Raw genomic sequence first — 19,943 nt, 5'->3', positions numbered from 1 at the left:
TTATTACTACTATTTCACAGAGAAGGTATTGAATAATTAGGGAAGGGTTTCCTTCGTGCAGAACTGTCCAGAGTCAGTCTAAACATGCCAACATTGTCCAGTTCTGCACACTATTAGCAGCCAAGTTCATACAAAGTTAATTATGTTCCGTGGAAAATAAATCTGTTGGCTCAGGCTGCTTTCTATGTGAACATTCAATCACTGTTTGTATTACATAATAAGGGCATTTGTTTTAATTCATTTATCCAGTCCTTACATGCACATGGTTTTTCTTTTTAAACCCAAAGGTTTCCTATGATAGCATTGTGCTTATTTGAATTAGTTTTTCTGTACAAGTTTAACTTGATTTGTCTTTATTTGAAATAAAAAAAATTGTAAAACATCTTGTCAAAAAGAGGTGGGGGTAGGTGGGAGTGAGGTTATATGGGGGTGGGGTGCCTCACCGAACTGGTCTGCACAGGGTCCCGCAATTGCTAAGACTGGCCCTGGTTCTACTAAATATCCATGAAGAACATTTTCAAAGGTATTTACATGGGCAAACATGCAAAAATGCATTTTGAGAATTGCCTACCTCTTCCTCAGTACAGGCAAAAGTTGGCACATTGGTTCACAGTGTGCAAACATTTACTCTTGAGGAAAAGGCAGTAGGGCTCAGACCCTCTCAGAGGTCCAGAAAGGCTCAGCCTCTTAGGTATGATAAAATACGACAGCACATTATTATTAAGCTCCAGCGGCCAGGGCAATTTACATTAGCACACAGATATTCAGTACTGAGGCCCTGGCCGCTGGAGCTTAATAATAATGTGCTGTCGTATTTTATCATACCTAAGAGGCTGAGCCTTTCTGGACTTCTGAAAGGGTCTGAGCCCTACTGCCTTTTCCTCAAGAGTAAATGTTTGCACACTGTAATCCAATGTGCCAACTTTTGCCTGCACTGAGGAAGAGGTGGACAATTCTCAAAATGCATTTTGCATGTTTGCCCTTGTAAAAACCTTTGAAAATTTTCTTAATATATTTGTGCTAGAACTGGTCACAGTCAGGGTTTTATGACATTTAACAGAACTATCCGGACAGTGCTGAGACAGCGTGAAATGGATTTAACAGAACTATCCGGAGCTGAGAGTGAGACAGCGTGTAACGGCATTTAACAGAAGTACCCGGACAGTGCTGAGACAGCGTGTAATGGATTTAACAGAACTATCCGGAGCTGAGAGTGAGACAGCGTGTAATGGCATTTAACAGAACTATTCGGAGCTGAGACAGTGTGTAATAGCAATTAACAGAACTATCCGGACAGTGCTGAGACTGTGTGTAACAGCATTTAACAGAACTCTCCGGACAGTGCTAAGACAGCATGTAACGGCATTTAACAGAACTATCCGGACAGTGCTGAGACAGCGTGAAATGGATTTAACAGAACTATCCGGAGCTGAGAGTGAGACAGCGTGTAATGGCATTAAACAGAACTATCCAGACAGTGCTGGGACAGCGTGTAACGGCATTTAACAAAACTATCCGGACAATGCTGAAACAGCATGTAACGGCATTTAACAGAAAATATCCGGACAGTGCTGAGACAGCATGTAACGGCATTTAACAGAACTATCCGGAGCTGAGAGTAAGACAGCGTGTAATGGCATTTAACAGAACTATCCGGAGCTGAGACAGCGTGTAATAGCAATTAACAGAACTATCCGGACAGTGCTGAGACTGCGTGTAACGGCATTTAACAGAACTATCCAGACAGTGCTGAGACAGCATGTAACGGCATTTAACAGAACTATCCGGACAGTGCTGAGACAGCGTGAAATGGATTTAACAGAACTATCCGGAGCTGAGAGTGAGACAGCGTGTAATGGCATTTAACAAAACTATCCAGAGCTGAGACAGCGTGTAATAACAATTAACAGAACTATCCGGACAGTGCTGAGACTGTGTGTAACAGCATTTAACAGAACTATCCGGACAGTGCTGAGACAGCGTGAAATGGATTTAACAGAACTATCCGGAGCTGAGAGTGAGACAGCGTGTAATGGCATTAAACAGAACTATCCAGACAGTGCTGGGACAGCGTGTAACGGCATTTAACAAAACTATCCGGACAATGCTGAAACAGCATGTAACGGCATTTAACAGAACTATCCGGACAGTGCTGAGACAGCGTGTAACGGCATTTAACAAAACTATCCGGACAATGCTGAAACAGCATGTAATGGCATTTAACAGAACTACCCGGACAGTGCTGAGACAGTGTGTAATGACATTTAACAGAGCTACCAGGACAGTGCTGAGACGTGTAACGGCATTTAACAGAACTATCCGGACAGTGCTGAGGCAGTGTGTAATGGCATTTAATAGAACAGTGTTGAGACAGCGTGTAATGATATTTAACAGAATATCCTATAGATGTTTGGTGTCTCTAGAAGCTCTTAATTATGTTTTCTTTGATCCAAAAAAATTGGAAGAACTTGTGTCTGCCAAGGAAGGGGCTGGAACTCAATCTTTGCATCGTCCTGCTTGATTAGAGTGCTGAGTGACTGACTGTTAGCATTATCCTTCATGTTTGTCTAATTTCTTGTTTAACTTTATTTTCTAGTATCTTGGTCCAAAATATAGTAGTCTAAGTTTTGGGGTTTACTTTCTTATTTCATTCTTAACAGAATGTTAATTTTTTTTCTTGACATGGTATAATGCTATTATTATTATCATTCCTAAGTTTATTCTTTGAATATAAAGTGTATAATTGCAATAAATTAAAAAAATTTAGAACAAAACTAAATTTGTGTAATAAACGAGCCAATTTTAAGCATTATTTTTGTTTTTTATTCATTACAATATCTTCAATTAAACAAAAGTTATGGAAGTGGAGCATTACTTTTCATCTAACCCTTGTAGATAGATGTATAGATAGACAGATAAGTGATAAGTTTATACTGATTGTCCTGAGGAATATTTGATTCTGTCTCATTTGGCATAATAATGAATCATTTCCACACCTTTGAATTTTACAGAATGACAGCCCTAATGAAGAAGTGCCAATTGCAATTTCTAAGAGTACTGTTTGGGTTTAAATTAGAAATAAAAATGTGAATTGAGCAGACCAGGCACTCCTGGACATTTCTGCAGCTCAATTCAGACTGTTTCAAAGATTCATGATATTAGCCACACACAGAAGGGAATTGGTCACTCTAAAAAGAGAAGCATTACCAGCTGGGGTGATCTCCCACAGACAAAACCATCCAAAGCGCTATCCGCTTGTGCAAATTCCACTTCTGAATCGATGCTGCCAAACACACCACCCCACAAAGAAGTAAGTGAATGTCCTTAAAGTATTCAGCCGCCACCTGGAACCGAAAAATAAAGTGACTCTGCATCATTCTTCTGCAGATTTATCACACAATAGCTCAAGCCCTCATGTCAAGCTCCAAGTGTTTGAAATACTGGAACTAGATTCTACGATTTACTGAACTTTAAAAATGTTCTGTGTTCCCAGGCCCACTTTGAAATATTCATGTCTACCAAAGAAGGAGGAGGCGCAAATGCCATTTTGTCGCCCTAATTAAAGACATTGGGTCCAATATTCAGCCAGTGCCGATCAGCGGAAAACCCAGAAATTCAATGCTGGACCATGTCCAGGCTCCGGCATTCAATTTCCAGGTATAGGGGAGCTGGCGAAAATATGGCTGGCTAAGTATGATATTTGGCAATTAACTGGCTAAATGCTGACTCCACCCCATGAACACCCCCAAAATAGCTGGTTACAGTTGAGTGCTAACTGGTCATTAGCAGTGGTACTATCCGGTTAACTGTCACTGAAAATGCCTGGTTAACCCCAGACGGGTGATTTAAACGCTAGGAGCTTCTCCTGGTCATTTAAATCATTTTGAACATAAGGCCTTTAGTATTTCACTGTAGTTATTTGTTCGTTTCCTTGTACCTGTCCAGTGGCAGCTTACGGTGAGACATTTGAACCACTTTTTTACATGGAAATGGGGGTTGGAGACACGTGTGATTGATATTCAGCTGACGGTGATCAGCGTTTTGCTGTCCGCCACCAGTGCCAAACCTGGAAATTCAATGCCGGGCCATGTCCAGATGCAGGCATTCAACTTCTGGGTTTGCAGACCCAACTAATACATACTCAGTTAACAGCAATATTCAGCCACTAACCAGCTATAAGGAATTGCATAAAAGATAGCACTGACTTTTATCTGTTCCTATTTATGCGGTTAACTGGCTGGTTAAGATCTGAATAACAGCGTTTACTTGGCCAAGGGCTGACATTTAACCAGCCAGGAACCATTTCTGGCTGGTTAAATCACGTTGAATATTGACCGCCATATTTACAAGAAATGTGGCCTCGGGTTTTTTCCTCCCTCATGGTGGGGAGGCCTGTCCTCCCACTGGAATGAGTGCTGCAGCTCGATGTTACGCAGTCCTGCTGCATGTGGTTTATTTGAATTTAACTCACTCCTTGGAGTGGAGGAGTAGCCTAGTGGTAAGTGCAGCGAACTTTGATCCTGAGGAACTGGGTTCGATTCCCACTGCATCTCCTTGTGACTGTGGGCAAGTCACTTAACTCTTCATTGCCCCAGGTACAAAATAAATACCTGTATATATGTAAACCGCTTTGAATGTAGTTGCAAAATACCACAGAAAGGTGGTATATCAAGTCCCATTTCCCTTTCTAGAGGTAACTCAAAGTGAGTTACATTAGGTATTTCCCTGGCCCCTTATAATCTAAGTTTATCCTTGAAAGGATTGAGGGTTAAGTCACTTGCCCAGGACCATAAGGAGTATTAGTGGGATTTACAGCCAGGCTTCCCGCTGCTCTAACCATTAGGCTTCTCCTCCAAATACACCAATTTCTGTGCAGTGGCCTTTAATCCTTTAAACCAGACCAAGAAATGTGCTCTCTCTCCTCTCATACTGTTCATCAAGTTTAGCAGAAGTTATGATACCATTACCTCACTAGACTTCATGATGCCAAACAGAGGAAAGAGAAAAGCAGGAACCAGAGCTGCAGCACCAAGAGGTATTGCTTCGGATATCCAGTAAGCTGCAGTGAGCAGCAGGATGTAGGCACATGCTGCCTCCTGAAATAAAAAAGCCAGAATGTGAAATCAAGCAGAGGAGGGGCACAGAGTAATAGTCAGCTAATGGGAAACTGTGTTTTTCATTGTCAAGATACTCTTTTGCACAGCCGTTGTTATAGTGTTGCACTCTTCCACAATCTTCTCAAGCCCAAAACACACCCACATTTCCAGAGATGTTTTGAATTGAGGTTGAAGGGGGGCAGACTCAGGACTAATGTCAGGAAGTATTTTTTCACTGAGAGGGTGGTGGATATGTGGAATGCCCTCCCGCGGGAGGTGGTGGAGATGAAAACGGTAATGGAATTCAAACATGCGTGGGATAAGGAACGGTTCCATGGAATCTTAGCGGAGATTGGGTGGTGACGCCGGTAATTGGGAAACAAAACGGGAGCTGGGCAGACTTCTACGGTCTACGCCCTGATCGTGACTGAATAGATAAGGGATGGGCTGGAGTGTAAATTTAAAGGGCTTCAATGTTAGCTTCAGAACTTAGCACAAGAACAGTACTGGGCAGACTTCTACGGTCTGTGCCCTGAGAAAGGCAAGGACAAATTAAACTCGGGTATACATATAAAGTATCACATACCATGTAAAATGAGTTTATCTTGTTGGGCAGACTGGATGGACTGTACAGGTCTTTATCTGCCCACATTTACTATGTAACATCTTCTGTATATAGGGATATGGGGGATGACTGATATGTGCATAAGAAAAGCTAGTGAAGCTCTGAAATCCCTAGCAGAGGCTGGAAGGAGTGAAAGGAGGAAGCATGGGACTGGGAAGAGGAAAAGAGTGGTTTTGTGCAATGTGTGTGCTGCATGAAGCAGGGCTCAGTGATCCATGCCCCTCATATTGCCTATTAATTCCCACAGTCAAGAGCTCATGCTGTGACATGTGTAACTACATGTGTGCTCAGAACGCTTATGTTTCTGCTTCCTGTGAAGTACTTGGCAGAGCCTGAGTGCTGGTCTGGACATGAGCATCAGGCACTGGTGACTTTTCCATGGAAAGTGAACAGGAAAGACTGCTCTGAACAGTGTTGCACATGTTTCACATTTCAACTTTAATTCATTTATGGCAAAAAATAAAATATCTAAGCCGTTACATTTAAAATTAATAACCTACTGGGTTAAGAATAAGGAAGGTTACATACCAGGAAGCCTAGGTTATAATCAAATTTTTAAAAGAGAGAAAGGGTAAGGAGGGAGGGGGTATTTTTAGTACGGGAGGGTCTATGAAGTAAGTCAAAGACAGTGAGATTGCTGCAAGGAGTGGCAATAGGCACAGCATCAGCGCTATATATTAATCCCTCTGTGTTGCACAGGGAAGCCTAAGAGAAACAGTAACTTTTTAGAACATTTTTAAATTCCTTAAAGAAGGGCTCTGAATGGAGATCCAAAGGAAGTGAATCCCACAGTGGAGGTGCTGCAAAGCTGAAAGGGAAATGGGACTTGATATACCATCTTACTGAGGTTTTTGCAACTACATTCAAAGTGGTTTACATATATTCAGGTACTTATTTTGTACCAGGGGCAATGGAGGGTTAAGTGACTTGCCCAGAGTCACAAGGAGCTGTAGTGGGAATTGAACTCAGTTCCCCAGGCTCAAAGTCCACTGCACTAACCACTAGGCTACTCCTCCACTCCAGGAATCAGGTTACTTACGTAGGTTACTTACATCAGACGGGGGCGGGCCCAGGAGGAAAGGAGGGACACCCAAAGACTCCGCGAAGAGGCATCAGCTGTTCTTCTTGCCCGTGCAGCGCCTTTACACAGAGGTGAGAGGCAGTGCACGGGCCCGGTAAGAGGGAGGGGGGCCCGGTGGAGGGGGGGAGCGGCGGCGACGACCTCAGGGGGGGTAGCGGGGGCGGGGCATGGGGACGGAGGATGGCGGGAGGCGGAGCTGGGGGGAGATAGAGAAAGGAAAAGAGGAAGGGAGGGGGGCCGGGGCTGCTAAAATTTTGATTTTTGGGAAGCGGGGGGAAGCGGGGAGCAGCGGCAACCTCGGGCGGGGCGGGGGGGCCAAGGCCGTCCATAAAGGATGCTCCTGATGAGCGCCTTTGCCCCCTCCCGATCCTTTTTTTTCCTTTTATTTTGATGCAGGGGGAGCGGGGAGCAGCGGCGACCTCAGGCGTCAATAAAGAACGCTCCAAATGTGCGTTTTTGCCCCCTTTGCGATTTTTTTTTTGTTTTTACATTTAACTTTTTAGCCGGGCAGCCCCAACGAGAGGTACAACCTCTCGTTAAAGCTTCCAGCGATTTCCACCGTTAGGGCAAGCGATAAACTTTGATGCATCTCATTACAATAGGGTTTCTGCACAATTTGCTCATCTGCATTCCGTTTTTGTTAGCTGCTAGCGTCATCGGAAAATGGCCTTTAATGCATGCCACAGTTATAAATTTGTTCGTTAAAGGCTCGTTTTGTTTAGTGCATCTGGGCCTGAGTTTGAGCCATACAGTAGCCCATCTCAGATGTTATTCTCACAAAATGTGCCAATAGTGACAAAGTTTGGGTACCATGTCACCAAGAGTCACGGAATGTCAGAAAAATAAAGAACAAAGGCACAAAAGCAAGCCTGTGGGGACAGTGAGCGGACATTAATAACCTAGGGGGAAAGCGGACGGGGGTCTGGTGATGGGGAAAGGGCAATGGAGGCTGCCAAGGGTTGAGATGGGCTGGCATGAGACTGGGGAAAAAAGATCTTGGAGAGAGCGTGTTTGGGGGAGCGTGTTTGGTATTTTGGAGGCAAACAATTTAAGAAGAAACAGGCTTGGAGGGAAAGGGGAACATCTAGGGGAGATGACTTTGTTTTAGTTTCACAAATGGTTCTAAGAACCCCTGAGCAGCCTCGCAAGCTCCATCCTCAAAGGTGAACCTCCGTTTTTGTCTGTTGTCCTGGGCACCATCCACTTTATCCGGTGATGGCTCCGCTCCCACAATGAAGCTTTTTTTTTTTTTTACCAAAGTGGCTCCTGCTTGAAAAATTGTGAAGATCCCCACTCTAGACAGAGAAATTAAAAATGACAAATCAATGCCCAGAGTCCTTCCTGCAGTGTGCATTCTGTCTCCCTGCTCAGACAGTCACTAAAGAGTTTAAGATAATTATATACCACGTTGCAGAAATGTTGAACTATGGCAAGTAAAAACTACAGGAGCAGAAACTGCTACTGACCCCTTTTATCAGGCCTTTTTCTCTGTCTAGTCTATGAACCATAAATGGAAGAGATTTAAGGCTTCTTACTAAAACTGAGCCATAAGCTTTATTTTCAAAATTGTTAAAAGTTTCATGATGGCTCCCTTTTCAAAGGGGCCCTTTTACTAAGCCACGTAGGTTCCTACACGCGCCCAATGCATACCAATTTGGAACTACTACCTGGCTACCGCATGGCCCAGGTGGTAATTTCATTTTGTACGTGCATCCAGTAGGCGCGCCAGAAATTTTCCGACGCACCGCACTAACCGGGCAGTAATTGGCATTGTACGTGCACTGACGATTACTGCCCGGTTAAAGCGTGTGACCTTACTGCTAAGTCAATGGGTGGCGGTAAGGTCTCAGGCCCAAAATGGATGTGCGCCAATTTTCATCTTGTTGGTGTCTGAGGATCAAAAGGTGAAGAAACAATGTGACAAAGCGACGGCCGTGGCCAGAAGGATGCTAAGCTGCATAGAGAGAGGCATAACCAGCAGAAGAAAGGAGGTATTGATGCCCCTCTACAAGTTGTTGGTGAGGCCCCACTTGGAGTATTGTGTTCAGTTTTGGAGGCCGTACTTTGCTAAAGATGTAAAAAGACTGGAAGCGGTGCAAAGAAAACCTACAAAAATGGTATGGGTTTTGCATTGCAAACAGTACGAGGAGAAACTTGATGACCTGAACATGTATACCTTGGAGGAAAGGAGAAACAGGGGGGACATGATACAGACGTTCAAATATTTGAAAGGTAGTAATCCGCAAATGAACCTTTTCTGGAGACGGGAAGGCGGTAGAACTTGAGGATATGAATTGAGGTTGAAGGGGGGCAGACCCAGGACTAATGACAGGAAGTATTTTTTCACGGGGAGGGTGGGCGTTAGTAGCTCAAGCTGTGTGTTTGTGTGGTGCTCTCTTATTGGCTGAACTTAGTCAAAAACTGGCAGGACACTGACCTAGAACTCAGCCCCCTAGGGCAAACTGAAGAATGGATTTGTGTATAATGAATTTTCCTGACCCCTACTGACAGCTACAGTACAATGCCCAGAGGTTTTCACAGAGATGCATTACAGAAAACTGTGCCACCATGGCATTTAGAAAGTGAGGTCAGTGCACTGCATCAGGAAATATGGAACGTTGTAAAGAATTTGGGATAGTCTACCTGCTAATAAAGGTTTATGGACTTTTCCTCCAGGGACTGTCCACATTTCATTCAAACCCACTTGTGAAAGATGCCTTGACCACATTTTCCCAGCTACAAATTTCACAATTTAACAGACAGGTGAGCATGAGTTTATAAGGTCCTAGAAGCAAACAGACAAATGATCTGCAGGATCCAAGAAAGCGCAAAAGGGTAGGAGACCAGACGAGTAGTATCCGACTTTTAATTTACGTGTTGTGGTGAATAAATATGGTGATGGATCATGAATCCTAGTCTTCTAGTCTGCTACTCTTTAGCACCATGATTTTATAAGGGCAGTTAACCTATAGGAAAATATGATTTTAAAAGCAGCCTTTATGGGGTGGAAATGATTAAATATTTTGACATTCACCAGACAGGACTTAACAAAGATCTGGGTTTTCTAGCCCATTATAAACCATAGAAATTATACTGCCTTGTCACCCTCTTATCACCATGCATATTTCCCTGTCACTCATCCACTCAGCCCTCCCCGTCTCTCACCTAACCCACCCCACCCTCACCCTGTTAGACTGTCACTGAAATGATGTCTCACTTGCATATACTGTCATCTATCAACATTTGCTTATTTCTGATCTGACGAAGAAGGGCTACCTTTGAAAGCTAATCAAAAAATGTATTGTTAGTCCACTAAAAAAGTATCATCTTATTTTCTTTTCCATGTTTTCTTTTATTCTATTTTTATTTTCTTTCTCATGTTTTCTTTTATTCTGTTTCTATTGATTACTTTTAGAAACAGAAGGTATTTTTTAAAAAATGGCAAAACAGGATGAAAATGTAGAAATGCTGCTTCTTGTACAATAACTTTATTCAGTGCACTGGCAATGCTGCTCAGCCATGGCTCCTGGATACCTACTAGTTGGTAGGTTGAAGTCAAGGTCAAGAATGTCCTAGACAAGAAAGCAAATAGATGTTAAAGGAGCAAAAGTAGCCATGTTTCCACTGCTGGCCAGTTCCAAACTGATCCACATTCAACCATTAACCAAGGGTGAACTGGTTCCTAACAGTGAGACCAAACTGGGACCTGGGAGCTTTGAGTCTTTTTTTAAGTAGAGGAGTGTGGTAGCCGTGTTAGTCCACTCTTGAAGGTTATCAATAGAAATCAAACAAAAGAAAACATGGAAAAGAAAATAAGATGATACCTTTTTTATTGGACATAACTTAATACATTTCTTGATTAGCTTTCGAAGGTTGCCCTTCTTGCTCAGATCGGAAGAAGGGCAACCATCGAAAGCTAATCAAGAAATGTATTAAGTTATGTCCAATAAAAAAGGTATCATCTTATTTTCTTTTCCATGTTTTATTTTGTTTGATTTCTATTGAGAGTCTTTTTTTAAAAGGAGAGGAGCTCATGGGTCAGCCTGCACTTGTAAGGTATCTCCTAATTTAAGCCGATCGGATAAAAGCGTTGGGAAAACATCCCCATCCCTTCTTTCAACACTTATAATCAGAATATAAAGAGAGTCCATGTCGGCAAACCAGGACTCCCTCTGCCCTAGTCATTTCAACCATTTGCAAAGTATTTTTTTTTTTTATTAACTAGGATCTATTAAGACTCCAGCATCTGCTGACAAAAAGCCATCCGATGGCCAGAACACATCCACGAATCCTTTCAGCACAACTCCAAAGCATACCCCCGACACTTTCGTTAATCGGAAATATTACCTGGGTCTGGACCAGCAGAGGCAAAGGAAGCAGCAGCAGAGGGAAGAGGAAGGAGATGAGAGCATCTCTCCGCTGCCAGAGCTGCTGAATTCGAGACTTTGCCATGTACACCAAGCGAGCGGATGAATGCGGCGCTCAGGCAAGGCTAGAAGGCAGCCGGGCCTCCCAGAGCACAAATCCCCTGCCCTCTTCCCATGATCAGGATCCCGAAGGAGCCGCTGCTCTTTTCTTCATGGCCTCGGCATGGCTCGGCTGATGGAATCTGCCCCTCCCCCAGCGCCGATGATGGAGCAGCAGCTGGAGAATGAGGCGGCAGCAGACCCGGCCCGCCCACTGCTCTCTGCGTTCAATGACACCTGCAGCTCACGCACAGGCCAGCAAAGACCTCGATCTCTTCCTAGAACTGCCCTCCTCCTTGGTAACACGGCACTGCCTGGCCTTGACATGTACAGGCAGCAAGAGGGCACTGAAGAGGGACTGTTGCATCACCTTGTCCGGGGGGGGGGGGATGAGAGAGTTTATATGTGACTGATGGAAGGACATAAAGGGGGGGGGCTCAGCATTATTTCTGCTATATGCAGAAGAGAAAATAACTACGCCTTTCAGTTTCCTCCATAGCCCTTGTAGATCACTTATAAATTCTAGTGTGAGAGCTTATCTTTATTGGGGTAGCGGCCTTTTGTAAAATACTATACTATCTATGTCTTATATACCGCTCATTGGTCCAAACAGGACTTCTCAGCAGTTTAAACTCTTCATAAGAGGAGAGAATTACAAATTAGTAGAAACAAACAGTTAGTATACCAGATACACTTAAAAATCATTGGAACTGGACTTCCAGAAAATTAATTAATACTCATACATATAAGTCTTGAAAATTTTCCGGACGTGAAAATGTGGAAACACTTGTTTTAATGTCCATAGGTAGTGAATTTCCAAAGTCTTGCTCCTTGAACTGAAAATAAACTTTCATGAATAGACTTATAACACACATTTTTAATTGAGGGATAGCCCAAGCATAAAGGGAAAAGGAAAAGGGACTTGATATACCACCTTTCTGAGGTTTTTGCAACTACATTCAAAGTGGTTTACATATATTCAGGTACTAAGTCCTGGAGAAACCAAGTTTAAGGCCAATATCACCAATAATTCCCCGACTCACTCAGAATTTAATCCATATAAGGATTTATGAACCAAACTAATAATTTTAAACTGGATACATTTCTGAATAACCAATGAAGATCTCTCAAAATTGGGGAAACCCTATCAAATTTATTCAAGCCAAAGATCAGTCTTGCCGCTGTTTGCGGTAATTACAGGCGCCTTTGCAACCCAGCGGAAACATCGTTATAAAGAGAGTTACAATAATCCAGCTGGGGAAGCAGCACTGCCTGGACTATAGTTCTCAAGTCATTACTCTGCCAGTTCCCGGCTTTGCACTCAAGCGGTTTTATTTGATATTTCAAATTCAGCTGCATTTGTGGTGGTTTTTTTTGTTGTTGTTGGCATCTTCAGATTGAGCTGTGTTATATTGCTGTTTCATGACAAATTTTAATATTTCTGCATTGTCTTAAGATCTCTGCCGAAAAAACACAGACTATGTCGGGTCTGTCCAATAAACCTGAGTTGATGCTCCCTATCTTGAAGGCTCCTTGTGGTTTTGTTTTCTGCTTTGATGTGCCACTGTTAGTTCTGAAACTGCGCTGGGACACTGAAGATCTAATAGCTCTTAATTTAGACTAAAAAAAGAACTTTTTACTAAGTGCATTCATTTGGGGTTCATATGACATTTTAGAATGCAGGACAGATCAAGGTAGGCACACAGAGGGGAAATGTTGAACAAAGGAGAGAATAGGGGTACTAGAAGACAGATTCTGAACATTGAGGAAGGGATAGAGACAGGGAGAAAGGGTGGAGATACTGCACAGGACAGATGGGGCACAGAGAGAAGATGAATGGTTGACATGGAAAGAGAGGAAATGTCAAATGGACAGAAGACCCTTCAAAGACAGGAAAAAAACACAGAAAAGAAGGAAAGAGACCCTAGGACTAAAGCGAATAGAAAAATGAAATGCTCAGATAGCAAAGGTAGACATATATTCCTATGGGTGTCTCTAGCATTAGCATACACTAATTTTTAGCACGCACTAAAAATGCTAACATGCCTTAGTAAACAGGACTCTAAATTTGACTATTGCAATTCAATTTATGCAGCTATTAAGCAGAGTCTCCTAAGAAAACTACAAACTGCACAAAACACGGCTGTCTGCCTTATATTTAGACCGCTGCATTACGTTAAAGCATCTCCTCTTCTTAAGGATCTACATTGGTTACCTATCAATGAAATAATTTCATTTAAGCTCTGTGTTCTTGCTCATCAGATTCTTATATGCCATCTTATAAGATAGATCTCATTAAGTTATCATCACGAAACGCCACCTCATTATCTAGAGAATATCTCATATTACATTTCCCAAGTTATAAAAACAACCTACAAAACTATCCATAATGCTAATTTTTCTTACCAAACTCTGGAACTCATTGACCAAGCATATCAGACAGTTGATTATATGCCATTTAGACGTTTATTTAAAAGCCCACTTTTTTAGATCTATGTTCAGCTAATATGAAAAGAATTGTTTTTAATAGCTGTATTTGTGTATTAATATTGTTTTGTAATGCTTCTTCTTAGTTTGTTATGTAAGCCGCATTGAACCTGAGCTTTCTTGGGAAAATGCGGGATAGAAATGTCATAATAAATAAATAAATATAATCCAATTGAAAACCTTGATGTCACACGTTCATGAACTTCAGTAGAGTAAATGAAGGTAATTACGCTGAGCACACAATGTATGGGTGATGACGATGCTGGGCTCTGCCTCCGCCGTGATGATTCTTTGCTCTATTGAGTCCACTGTTTTGTAATCATTGGATGTTTGCATTTTGAAATGTACTTCTTGTTGAAAAAAAATGTGCTTTATTAATGCCCACTACAAGTTTTTTGCAGTGATCCTTGGACTACTCTGACTCTTTCTAGGGCATCCTCACTGTTTTGCTATATTAGCTGTTGGAAATGTGCATTCTGATCTTTTGGATTTCTGTTTCTATATTTGTAGTATTGCTGCATGCAGAGTGTGGTTTCATGAGGTTTCCAGTTCAGTATTTTTGCCTTCATATCTCTATTACTGATCTGTGGTCCCTTGTTTTATATTGTTGAGGGTCTGTCTGTGTTTTGAGTATGGGACCAAGGTGCAGTATTCTGCTAGCATGTCTCTAAGTAGAGACCTTGTTGCAGTCCTGTTTTCTCATTGGGTGGTGTATTGGTGTATTAGGGCCCTCCCAGTGTAATATTTACAGTGCTGCCTTTTCATGCATAAGGTTGCTCCGCTTTGAGTCCTGGGAGTTAGTGCTGTTATGGTGTGTTTGCACAAGTTAGTGCATAGTGTTTTGCAGTGGAGGGATTGTGTGTTGGCCTTTTCTGAGGTGAAAGCAACACTTTGTCATAACATTAGACATGGTTTTACAATATTTTGCAGGATTTGATTTTGAATTGTTCCATAGATGTGTATGTGGTTTAGTGTTGGTAAGTGCTTGAAATAATTGAGTTTGAAATATATGTCATTTATGATGTCTGAATCCATTTTATATGCACATGAAGGCATTACTTATCGATAACCAGCAGCCCTTCCTTAGGACTCAGTCTCTTCACTAAAATTGTATACACTGAATGAACTGTGAAAAAACCCTCATTTGCTAGCCTTCAATCTCACTAATTAGGGTGGTATTTTTCACTGTTTGGGATGGACCACCCTTAGCATCTCTGCACTCTGGTCCAGCATCTTCCTTCCCTCCCCTTTTATTTATTCTTGTTTCTGCGTTTAGTCAGACTTATGGCTGTAGGGGCCACTGGCCCCACCCCCTTTAGCCTCCCCAAATAGTTGGATCACCGACCGTCTATGCCGGGGTCTATTGGAATGCAGCAGTTTCATGCTGTTTTATATTTTCTTCTACTTCTATCAGATTGTAACCTTTTTTTCTCATTTAATATTAATGTATGTAATCCGCTTTGATGGTCTGACCCTAAGCGGACAATCAAATAAATGTTACCTTGAACCTTGATCAAGACAGTCTAAAAAAGAAATCCAGATTGTGACTGGCACTGAATGTTATGTAGCTATGCATCAAAAAGCAGCAAATTTAGGGGCCCTTTTATTAAGCCACGTAAGCGTCTATGCGCGCCCAATGTGCGCCAAAATGGAGTTATCGCCCGGCTACCACATGGCTCTTGTGGCAATTTCATTTTTGGTGCATGTCCGATTCGTGTGTCCAAAAAATAATTTTTATATTTGAACGCACGTATCAGACATGTGCCAAGTTGCATTTGATGCACCTAGGTCACTACCGCCCAGTTATCGCGTGAGACTTTACCGCTAGGTCAATGGCTGGCAGTAAGGTCTCAGACCCAAAATGGACGCGCGCCAATTTTGATTTTGATGCACGTACGTTTTCCGCAAAAAATTTTAAAAGGCATTTTTGCAGGTGCACTGAAAAATGGATCTGTGTGTACCCAAAACACATGCCTACACTACCGTAGGCCATTTTTCAGCGCACCTTAGTAAAAGGACCCCTCAAACCGCTACACAGATAAAGTCAGGACAGTGATTTTCACTCCTAACAGTATCCAGATACTTATCTGGTTACAACTAATTGGATAATTGCCAGCTCTACCCATGTCCTCTCCATTTGTTGCCCTTCCACTATCTGGATAGTCGGAAAACAAATATTTAAATCATTTCTGTATATTTAAATCATTCCCCCAAAGACATTTCCATTGTACTTTTGTACACACTTAGAGGGGCATAATCGAACGCAAACACCCATCTCCATGGGCATCTATGTCCGAGAATGGGTACGTGAAGGGGCGGGACAGACTGTATTTTCGAAAAAAATGGCCACCCATCTTTTTTTCGATAATACGGTTTGTTCCCGGCAAATGCATCGGATATGTGCGGATTTGAGCTGGGCAGTTTCGTTTTTCAACGATAATGGAAACCGAAGGCGCCCAGCTCAAAAATGAACAAATCCAAGGCATTGGGTTGTGGGAGGGGCCAGGACTCGTAGTGCACTGGTCCCCCTCACATGCCAGGACACCAATCGGGCACCCTAGGGGGCACTTGTAAAAAGTAAAAAAAAAAAGTTAAATACCTCCCAAGTCCATAGCTCCCTTCCTTTGGGTGCTGAGCCCCCCAAATCCCCCCCCAAAACCCACTGCCCACAACTCTACACCATTACCATAGCACTTATGGCTGAAGGGGGGCACCTAGATGTGGATACAGTGGGTTTTGGGGGGTTTTGGAGGGCTCAACATTAACCACTACAAGTGTAACAGGTAGGGGAGGGATGGGCCTGGGTCCACCTGCCTGAAGTCCACTGCACCCACTAACAACTGCTCCAGGGACCTGCATACTGCTGTGATGGAGCTGGGTATGGCATTTGAGGCTGGCATACAGGCTGGAAAATAAGTTGTTAAAGTTGTGTTTTTTTTTGTGGGAGGGGGTTAGTTACCACTGGGGGAGTCAGGGGTGGTCATCTGATCATTTAGGGCACTTTTTTTGGGACTTGTTCATGAAAAAAAAGGGTCCAAAAAAAGTGACCTAAATTCATGCTAAAAACGGCCAATTTTTTTGATTATCAGCCGAAGGCGCCCATCTCTGCTCGGCCAATAAACACGCCCCAGTCCCGCCTTCACCACGCCTCCGACACGCCCCCGTCAACTTTGTTCATTCCCGTGACGGAGTGCAGTTGCATGCACCTAAAATTGGCTTTCGATTATACCGATTTGGGCGCCTTTGCGAGATGGGCGCCCATCTCCAGATTTGGGTCAAAATCTGGGCGCCCATCACTTTCGAAAATAAGGCTGCTAGATTCAATTATTTGTGAGCTTCATTTATTCTTATCTTGATTGAGTCTAAGATCTTTTCTTTAAAATAATATCCCAACAAAGTGGGGCTCATTTACCATAGCCCGCCAGTGATACACAATTTCTTCAACAAACTGAAGTGGCTTTAGTTTTCATTGCTCCTCTCTGTATATATATCTCTCCAAATATGTCAAAAGAGCACTTCTCTCTGTATGATAGTTCTTTAAAATGTCCACGTATCACATTATTTTGGACATCACAAATTTATTCAGTGCAGTTTCCACATCCAAAAACTCAATTTCACTTCTTTCCTATATTCACATTCACCCAACCCCAGCCACTGGTTTCACCCATAAAAAGGGCTTTTTCAGGGCAACAATTTCTTTTCGTCAAAAAAACAAACTGTAATCTAAAATTTATGAAAAAAATACATATAAAACTGCTTACCAGAAACTTGAAATGGACCCGGCACTGAGTTTTGCAGGGGACGCCGATGCATATGCATTTTTAAGTCTTCAGCGCATTAACAGAAACCCCAAAATGCCCAGATTCATTAAGTACTACAATGTCCTGATTCCCTGGTCAATCTGACTGGGAGACGGTACTAATGCATCCCTGAAATTCTTCCTGTGGAGCTTTTTGGAATTCTGAATACATTTTCAACATTTCCCAATAATGTAAAACAGCCTGTTTAACTTTCTTCACATGTGGTAAATATGGCAGTACACATGTGATTCTTGACTCAGACTGGGTTTGTCTATAATCCAAGGGATGCACACTTCAAAGCATGTTATACTTCTTTTGACGGATGTGCCTTCTAATAAAATGTTCTTATCATAATATTTACTTGAATTAAAAAATCAACACGAGTAGGGCACAAATGCCATAAACTTAAACTTGTCTCACAGGTTTATTAACTTTTAATTTCCAAGATAACTATAGTGCAATAGATTATTTTTATTTGTTTTCTTATTAATGATATGTATAAGTAGAAAACTTTCCATGCTCTTTAACAACACATTACAACCAAGATGGATAAGGACATTCTTTCCATTTGTGGAATAAACAGTAAAGACTCAACAACAGTGTGGGAGTTGACTTTGGCTTCCACAGGACAAACGCCAAGAACTCAAAAATGTATGAATAGAGAATTTATTGTTGATCTAGTGGTAAGGGCTCACGTGCTACATGCGCAGTGACTGGTCGGCGCATGGCTGCTGTCGATTAACGCCGGAAACACCGTGCACAGTAGAAAATTACAAAATAATTTGTCCCGGTGGTATGGCAAACACCAAATCTGATATTACTACAAGGGGCACGCTAGCCTGGCGGTAGTCTCATTTTGGCGCACGCTGCATGCACTTAGAGCCTACCACACCTTTGTGAAAGAGCCCCACAGTGTCCCACTGATTGTCCTCCTTCCACTAAGTCTCTAAGATGCCTATTGAGGGGCATAATCGAAAGGGGCGCCCAAGTTTTCCTGAGGACATCCTCACAGGACGTCCCGGCGAAGGGGCGGGGAAACCCATATTATCGAAACAAGATGGGCATCCATCTTTCGTTTCGATAATATGGTCAGGGATGCCCAAATCACGAAATTTAGGTCGACCTTAGAGATGGTCGTCCCCGATTTTCAGCCATAATGGAAACCGAGGACGCCCATCTCAAAAACGATCCAAATCCAAGCCATTTGGTCGTGGGAGGAGCCAGCATTCGTAGTGCACTGGTCCCCCTGACATGCCAAGACACCAACCGGGCACCCTAGGGGACACTGCAGTGGACTTCAGAAATTGCTCCCAGGTGCATAGCTCCCTTACTTTGTGTGCTGAGCCCCCCAAAACCCACTCCCCACAACTGTACACCACTACCATAGCCCTTATTTATTTGTTACATTTGTATCCCACATTTTCCCACCTTGTGGGTGAAGGGGGCACCTAGATGTGAGTACAGTGGGTTTCGGGTGGGTTTTGAAGGGCTCATATTTACCACCACAAGTGTAACAGGTGGGGGGGGGGGGATGGGCCTGGGTCCGCCTGCCTGAAGTGCACTGCAGTACCCACTAAAAACTGCTCCAGGGATCTGCATAGTGCTGTCATGGAGCTGGGTATGATATTTGAGGCTGGCATAGAGGCTGGAAAATATATATATTTTTTGAGGGTGGGAGGGGGTTAGTGACCACTGGGGGAGTAAGGGGAGGTTATCCCCGATTCCCTCCGGTGGTCATCTGGTCATTTAGGGCACATTTTTGAGGCTTGGTCATAAGAAAAAAAGGACCAGGTAAAGTCGTCCAAGTGTTCGTCAGGTACGCCCTTCTTTTTTCCATTTTCGGTCGAGGATGCCCATGTGTTAGGCATGCCCCAGTCCCGCCTTTGGTACGCTTCCGACACGCCCCCGTGAACTTTGGTCGTCCCCACGACGGAAAGCAGTTGAGGACGCCCAAAATCGGCTTTCGATTATGCCGATTTGGGCGACCCTGTGAGATGGACGCCCATCTTGCGATTTGTGTCGAAAGATGGGCGCCCTTCTCTTTCGAAAATAAGCCTGCTAATATCTACCTCTTCATTTAGTGCTAAATACTCTAACTCTTCTGTCTTATTTTTTAGACTTCCAGCATTTGTATACAGATACTTCAAAGTATATATTTGTGAAAAAAAAAAACACTGGATGCCCTGTCATATTCCTTGTAGACCCCTGACATCGCCTGACAATTTGATGTGAATCAGATGGAACACTAAAAAGTGTTATAATTTCAGGCAGATAGTCATGGATTATTTATTCATTTATGTATTTAAAAAATTATAGACCACCAATCACCAAATCCTTTTGGTGGGTAACAAAGTAAACATCAGAAATAATATAAAAACAAATCTGATG

The 19,943-nt window shown here is 42.8% G+C and overlaps 1 protein-coding gene across 1 annotated transcript in view; it reads right to left on the bottom strand.

Annotated features, from left to right (window-relative positions):
• The window catches only part of LOC115468727 (solute carrier family 13 member 1-like), a 71,336-nt gene extending 59,953 nt beyond the window's left edge, over positions 1-11,383 (bottom strand). The window contains 3 exon segments of the mRNA XM_030200658.1: positions 3,208-3,344; positions 4,968-5,096; positions 11,150-11,383. Coding sequence (XP_030056518.1) covers positions 3,208-3,344; positions 4,968-5,096; positions 11,150-11,254 — 371 coding nt within the window. The 5' untranslated portion in view covers positions 11,255-11,383.
• Between the last annotated feature and the right edge of the window lie 8,560 nt (positions 11,384-19,943).

The sequence above is a fragment of the Microcaecilia unicolor genome, chromosome 4 (genome assembly GCF_901765095.1).
Source record: "Microcaecilia unicolor chromosome 4, aMicUni1.1, whole genome shotgun sequence".
In the NCBI taxonomy this organism is placed as follows: Eukaryota; Metazoa; Chordata; class Amphibia; order Gymnophiona; family Siphonopidae; genus Microcaecilia; species Microcaecilia unicolor.
Note: the sequence above shows the minus strand (reverse complement) of the source record. Positions and strands in the feature narration are given on the sequence as shown.